This window comes from Hyposmocoma kahamanoa, unplaced genomic scaffold, assembly GCF_003589595.1.
Source record: "Hyposmocoma kahamanoa isolate Upper Pololo Valley unplaced genomic scaffold, ASM358959v1 63, whole genome shotgun sequence".
NCBI lineage: Eukaryota > Metazoa > Arthropoda > Insecta > Lepidoptera > Cosmopterigidae > Hyposmocoma > Hyposmocoma kahamanoa.
The window spans coordinates 7,210,503-7,218,201 of record NW_020653851.1 but is presented as its reverse complement, the minus strand read 5'-3'; the positions used below and the strand labels follow the sequence as shown (position 1 = coordinate 7,218,201).

Genomic DNA, 7,699 nt, shown 5'->3' with positions numbered 1-7,699 from the left:
GTGGAGTTTTGGTGTGGTATGCCCTCTACTATGGAGGAGAGTCCCACATAACTTCCGAGTCACCTTAGGCTCGATCGTATGCATAAAGCATTTCTCCGTTGTAAAAAAAGACAAAGGCATAGACACGGGCTGGGCAAACTGGTGCACATGTAGGTATGTGTGTACACCGTAATAGAAAATCTTTTGGGAGTCATTGAATATTTAAATTCCAACATTTGACGCATTCTTCCGTACTTGGATTACCGGGACTGGGCTGATGTTGTGGGCCATGTGACATGATACCACCTCCTTTGGGGGATTAGGACCGGCGGAACGCATTGGTACTGTACGCGTAGATTTGACAGGATTACAAATGGCAGATATCAATTATACACAAGGCACATCCATTTACATGTGACGAAAATTCGTGCAAATTACTCAATGTTTAAAAATAGTTTCAGCTAGCCAATTCCTAGGCTACTAAGTGCCTACAGAAGTCAAGTTGAATGTACATGAACGATTTGCTATATTAAATTTATTAGGCGTCTAGATACCAACAAACTAATTCAACGCAAGGCTTTTTTGCGTGCAGACAACGGCAGTTAATATCGGCAACTCTCAACTAGCTTGCTTATTCTTGACATCCAATGGCACTTAAGAGTTGAAATTTACAGCACATGAAACCAAATAGTTTCGTAACTCAAAAATCGTGGAATTGAGAAGACGCGATTAGAAAGTTCACAAACTGAATGGAACCAATAAATTTATATTCTCGTTTAAATGGATAACTAATTATTATGTATAAATAAAAATAATCCCACTATTCGCAACAAGATTCTTTCAGTAGTTTTTAATTTTCAAATTGTGTTTTCTCAATTTAATCACTTTTGAGTTACGACAGTATTTGGCAGGATACTGCAAGTGCGACATTAAAAATATAAACAAATGATTTTTCATCAAAATAAAGGACAAGGTTAATTACAATCTACGTTTGCAAATAAAACTATATTGAGACTGGGTATGCTTTTAAATTGCTGTTAGTACCTATATCTGACGATATAGGATAATTATATAGTAGGTATCCTCACGCACGTGTAGCGATGCCATCGGCACGTGCGAGTTGAAATAATTTCATATGACAATCGTGTTTTATACTCAGTATCAAAATCACCGGAGTATATAAAGTAACTTAAATCATCTAAACCTATTGTTAAAATCAACCTCATCTCGACTGTGATTTAGTGATAAAAAAAACACTCTGATAAGTAATCAGAGTCGTTCTGAGCGTAATGGTAATTGCACTTTACAGTCATTGTGATAATGTTCATTGTTATCAAATATTAAAATATTTCTGGTGAATATTTTTTATAATATTAAGTGACGGGACGAACAAATCGTGCGCCTGATGGGGAGCTACACGCCTGTCCATAACAGTTGCAGTATCCTCAAAGATCTGAGGGGCACTGCCACTGCGCCCGTCACCCTCAGACGTAAGTGAACAATTCCCGTGTGCCTGTAATTTCACCAGCACCCTTACTCTTCAAACCCGGAATACAGTAATGCTGACATCACTGCTTGGCGTCAAGAATAGGTACTAGGTAATAGTTACTTCCTAGGACAAACTCTTTCACAAGGAGCTGTACTGCTGCTATGGTCAGAACATTGACTCTGAGGACAACTTAGATTTTAATGAAAATACATTTCGACGACCTCTGTGGTCGAGTGGCTTGCACACCAGTTATCATGTCGTCATATCTGCTGAGGCCCTGGGTTCGATTCCGGTCAATGTAGAAATTGACTTTTCAATGTTGTCTCGGGTTTGGATTTTGTGGTATCGTCGTTGTTTCCGATGTCCATAACACAAGTCCATTGTTACTTTGGGATCTTAGGAACGTATGTGATGTATCATATTTAATTTATACATTTAAATGAAAAGACGTTTAACTGAAAATAAACATAATTCAATTGTTTCATAATATAATTTTATTACTTTTACAAAGAAATTACCATGTGATCTAGAATATATATCACCACATCACAGCATTTTACCTAAAGTTACAGTAATACCTAAGCTAGGAACGATACTTTACTATGACCTAAATCACAGGGTGCAGTCGACATAAGTTGTTTAAATACAAGGTATTAATTGCCTTACACCAAGATGGAGACGATTCCACCTATTAATACGAATAACTTTTACTATAGTTCTGTACTAAATATATCCCTACTAAATGTTGAATTTCTTTTTACTGTTTCAGAGAAGTCACTATAGAAAAGTTGTTCCTAATATTTGGTGAAATATTCACTCTTTGGGTGTAACAATTAACTGCCTGTAAAAGACGGTGAAGCAAAAAATAAGGATGTGAATCAATTGTAAAATTTTAAGCAACCATTATAAATTAATACATTTTACGAATATCATATAAATAATAATAAAATTAATTTCTTATTTTGCAGTTTATAAGCATTAAAAATGTTCTAAGAAACTTAATGGTCAACAAAATTACTTTCAATACCACGTGAAATGCAGTATGAAATTCAATTTCACAAATAATTTAGTTTAATATCACATGAAACGCAATATGCCGTTCAATACGAACGATATCACATTAAATACTGCATGAAATTCAATCTGACATGCTGATAATATGGCTTCAGTAACACATGATATGAAATACGAATATCAATCTGACCAGTAACATGGCTTTAATATCACATGGAACGCAGTATGAAATTTAATCTGACCAAGAACTTAGCTTTAATATCACTTGAAAAGCAGTATGAAATTCATATATAGTTTTAATATCAAATGATGTGAAATTCAATCAGACACATTACACATATAAAACTGCATGAAATTTAGTCTGACTGTATTAACATGGCTTTGATGTTACTTGAATTGTAATAGTAAATTCTAAATTAACAATGTGACTTGACAACTATTTACAGTACTATTTTTAAAAGTCGACGTTTCGGAGTGGGTCTTACAGAATCAGGCAAATGTAATGATATTTAAGAAACTCATTCAATTGGAAACTTCACATCAAACGTTATACTTATATCTAAACATTTAAGGTAATATTTAGATTTATCAATAAGTACGGTTCCGAGGGTTTGATACCGTCTAGTACATTTTCAAGAAAAACAACGACAATGCAAATATAAAAAGTCGCGTCGTAACTTTAATGGAATTTTAACCTTGCATTTAAAATGTTAAGGAAAATCTTTAGTTGCTGTAGTGAACTGATGAGCAACAAAATTATAATTATAAAGAATACATTACAAACTCGACTAGCGCCGAAGCTTGGACTTTGGAAAATAGTACCTTAACGTGAATAGATTCCATCGAGGACATAACTTAAGGATTGAGTATATTTTATTAAAAGCCATACTTAAAAAAATTTGCAAACATCTTTCGATACCCTTTTTAACTAGCCCTCGTTAAGCATACAGCCGTATACGTTGCGGTCACTACTTATTTAATTTGTCACACATCTTTGTCGACTAAATTGTACAATACAAATAAATAATAAAGAAGTATAGTTTGACTGTGAAGTCATAAATGCAAAACGTACTGTCATACAGTACTATTATATAATTAAGCGCAAGAGAGTGGTAAGTATCTTAAGGTGCCTACAAACTTGCTCGATTTTTTGGTGATCAAACAAAACGAGTGAATGTGTAAGCAACATACAATCAACATAATATTTTTCCAGTAGATCGACACGTGTGATCAGAGACAATCGAGTAAATGTGTAAGCAACAGCCAATTCCTATCGTATTTTATGTCTATAGACACTGTGGAATTTAAATTAGGCGTAGGTGCCTATAAATATTGTTCGATTTTAACCTTGATCGTTAATGGGCAACAGTAACGATCGGTAAAGTCAAGCAAATCTATTAGCTGACAGATCTTATTGATCTTCAAAACACCATATCGAGCGACAATAACGACTGTCAAAAATCGAGAAAATTTTATGAAATACCTTTAGGGGAATGTGAAATATTCAAAAAACTGCAGAGGAGTAACGGTCTGTCTGTCATCTTAACTAAAGTTATAATCTCAAAATTGTAATTTTCAATCGGTAGACAAGAGGTTGATAAGCGATAACGTGTTAACCAACATGATCGATTTGAGAAAATGGCACCTAAATATTTGTTACTTGGTTTGGTTAATGGGTTTTTATGTAAACTGTTTTTATTATTTTCAAGTTTTTATTGAATGTCACGATGTTTTGCTACTATGATATTAAATTATTTTTTGCAAAATCGCTTCACTATTTTGTTGTAATTATTAATAACAAAGATTGAACACTTAGAAAAATATTCCGTCCATCCGCCCGGATTCGAACCGACGTCTTCTAGCAAACCGTACTAGACGCTATGCCAACCAAGTCACGGAACGAATCAGCGGATCTAACGAATTTATCTGTTGTTGTTAGCAAATCTTAATTTTTTTAAGGTTAAGGTTTTTTAACAACTTTTTACGCTATAGCGCCATGCGTGAGAAAATTATTTCTTCACTCAGAGAGGCAGCTATCGTCGCTGACTAGAGATGTCGCTTTAATCACGTACCGCCAAAACCATGATATTCTATACTTTTTTGTAAAATGTCGAGTTCTTAGGTTTTCGCGATTGTTACACATAGGAAATGAAACTATTTTTCCGGATTTAAATCGCGTATATTTGTTTTTTCAAACAAACCGACGTTTCGGGCCCTTTACAGGTCCCATGGTCACGGTTGACTGAGGTGGTACAGTCTTCAACCAGTTATGTCTAATATTAATGCAAACCACCCTATTTTTTCACTATGGTTACAATAGTTATTAATTAAATACCTTATTTTTAATATTACAAAGAAAACATTCCAATTTACGCTACATTAAGGTTTACAAATTATTTTATTGAATGAATTTTTATTAAGTTTAATTTATTATTAATTATTAATAGAAATTAGAATAAACTAAAACATATTAATTAGTACTGCAGTCTTATGTCTGTTTGGGATTTTTCATTAGAGGAAATACTGGATCCCAAACTGGTGGTACGGAGAAACCATCTTCCCTGTTGAAATTAGGATGTTTTTTAATTTCAATGGCCTCTCGCAGCATCCTGGGTAGATAACGGACTTCTTTTGCAAGAACCTGGGGTTTGTCAAACTTCATTGAATGTGTAGGTTTATCCATGACATGCTCGCAGACTGCAGACTTGTTTACGCGACGGTGTTTGACATCAGCTATATGTTCTTTGACGTGGGTACAAATACTTCGCTTTGTTTGTCCAATGTAAGAGAGACCGCACTCACAGTCAAGCTTGTAAACTCAACTCAGTCAACCGTGACCATGGGACCTGTAAAGGGCCCGAAACGTCGGTTTGTTTGAAAAAATTCATTCAATAAAATAATTTGTAAAACTTAATGTAGCGTAAATTGGAATGTTTTCTTTGTAAAATTAAAAATAAGGTATTTCATTAATAACTATTGTAACTATAGTGAAAAAATAGGGTGGTTTGCATTAATATTAGACATAACTGGTTGAAGACTGTACCACCTCAGTCAACCGTGACCATGGGACCTGTATAGGGCCCGAAACGTCGATTTGTTTGGAAAAAACAAATATACGCGATTTAAATCCGGAAAAATAGTTTTTGTAAAATGGTTTTATAATTTTTCTAATATTTGAAAGTTTCAAATAACTTACTTTATGTTTGTAAAATGTAAACCAGACGACAGGCTACAATTTGACATTAAAATCTCCAAGTCCGAATTTTTGTGGGTTAACACGTTACCAGCATCCAAGAAGCCACAATATTACGATAAAAGTATATACATTTATATATATATTTTTATAGTTTTATATTAAATCGAGACAAGCATCTATCACTTATTTCAAGAATATCAGTATATACTTTTAAAATTGTGGCCCTTCGCTGATGTCACTATTTGTGAAGCAGTCTGATGAAATGGGTAATAAAGCCACATGTGATCATGCGTCAAAAGTGTATTTAACACATGAAAGGCACCAAAATAATACGAACCACATGAAACAAATTATGTTTAAGTGAATTTTTATAATTCTCCTATTCAACCGTAACAAAGTTATCAACTATTTTCGTTCGTAGAATCTTTAAGCCTCTCTCTTCTATCTTTAAACCATGTACATTTCTGGGGTTGGTCACGATATCGAAAAACAACTCACGTTAATTTTGGTTTATTCCCAATAAATCCATGTACTCAGTTCCTTCGATATAATTTTTACCGTATTCATGTGAGTTGATTCAATACAAACATTTTATGTCAAATAACTGATTGTGTGTTGTGTATTGCAATGTCATTTATAAGTTTTACCTATCTAAATATAAAATAATTTGAATAAACGTGTTATGGGTATTTGTTATCGAAATGTATACTGGGCCGTAATGTATTTAAAGTTTGGGCTCCACTAGGCCCGAAGAGCTTTTTTAATATTTTATTTCATAAAATAATATTTTATTTAGCGCCCTGACGTTGTGCGTCATTAGGCCGGGGACTTGTTGGCCTAGTGATAAATCCAACCCTAGCTGTATACTGCCTATTCTCATCATGTTCAATCAATTATCTATGCTACAATATTAATGACTTAATACCTAATTAGTGGTACAATGGCAAAACAAAAATAAGCCACTGTTATAGATGCTTATAGAGTACGTTAAAGGCACCTTAAGATTACTACGTTTTTCATAGAATATCACATAAAACGATTTTGGGACCTCACAAACAAGTAAATTTTGCAATGCTTCTACGCCTGTTACAATTGCTCAATATTGCTTTCATTTTATTATTTCAGTCAAGTAAATGTTTGTTAGAAATATATATTTTTTGTTAACTTTCAAATCGAAAGTTTGAAAATAGCTATGGCAGTGAAAATAAGAGATCGTCTGAAAAGCAATATGTGCAAAATATCAGTTTCAGTTATCCCATCACCTCATTCTTTCAATAATGTTCTAAATACCACCAGATGCCGCACTATATTGTATTGAGTCGCTGCGCCGCGCCGTCGACATAAGAATGTCATGAGACGTTGTAATACGATATTTAGTAGAGACTTATAAAAATCTTTGTAGGTTAATTCTAGCTTAACCATTTTTTCGGGACCCTTAGTGCGTAGGTAACGTGAGCCGATCAGAATGCGAGCGCGCGGGGCGTAGGCGCGACGCCATCTTTATACGCAGTGCACAAAGGCACGCTGCGATCGCATGCGCTGACACCAGGACCACAGCACAGAGGCCGACAAAGCCGAACGCCGTCCCTGTAATAAAGGAGAATGGTCGTTCAATCATTCAGAATAGTAAATTGAATTATGAAAGAACTCCTTTTGTAGCGGTTAGAAGTGTATTGGTCTAAAATTGCGCCATTTATTTTCCTTTGTGGAGCAAATTTAGACTAAACCAGATCATCATTCATGAAATAGACAAATTCAGAGGGTTATTTTTATATTTATACCCATTTATACCAATGTATAAATGGGTATAAAGCAGATTGTTTTGACAAAGCAGCGTTCTAAAGGTCACTCTTACATATCCAGCACTTATTTATTTCTACAATTAATACTAATATAGGGTTATTTTTAAAATACTAACAACCTCGCAGGATTATATTACTAACATCATAAACAACAACTTTTGTTCCATGACTTAATATTAGGGGTTAAAGTATGAAATTGCCGTTTTATTGCAATAGGTT

The 7,699-nt window shown here is 34.1% G+C and overlaps 1 protein-coding gene across 2 annotated transcripts in view; it reads right to left on the bottom strand.

Annotated features, from left to right (window-relative positions):
- Positions 1 to 5,856: 5,856 nt before the first annotated feature.
- Positions 5,857 to 7,699, bottom strand: part of LOC113230357 (protein rolling stone-like) — a 38,625-nt gene continuing 36,782 nt past the window's right edge. For both annotated transcript variants that reach the window (XM_026464254.1, XM_026464255.1), the window contains exon 6: positions 5,857 to 7,265. In XM_026464254.1, the coding sequence (XP_026320039.1) occupies positions 7,114 to 7,265 (152 nt within the window). In that variant the 3' untranslated portion in view covers positions 5,857 to 7,113. The remainder of the gene's footprint in view (positions 7,266 to 7,699) is intronic.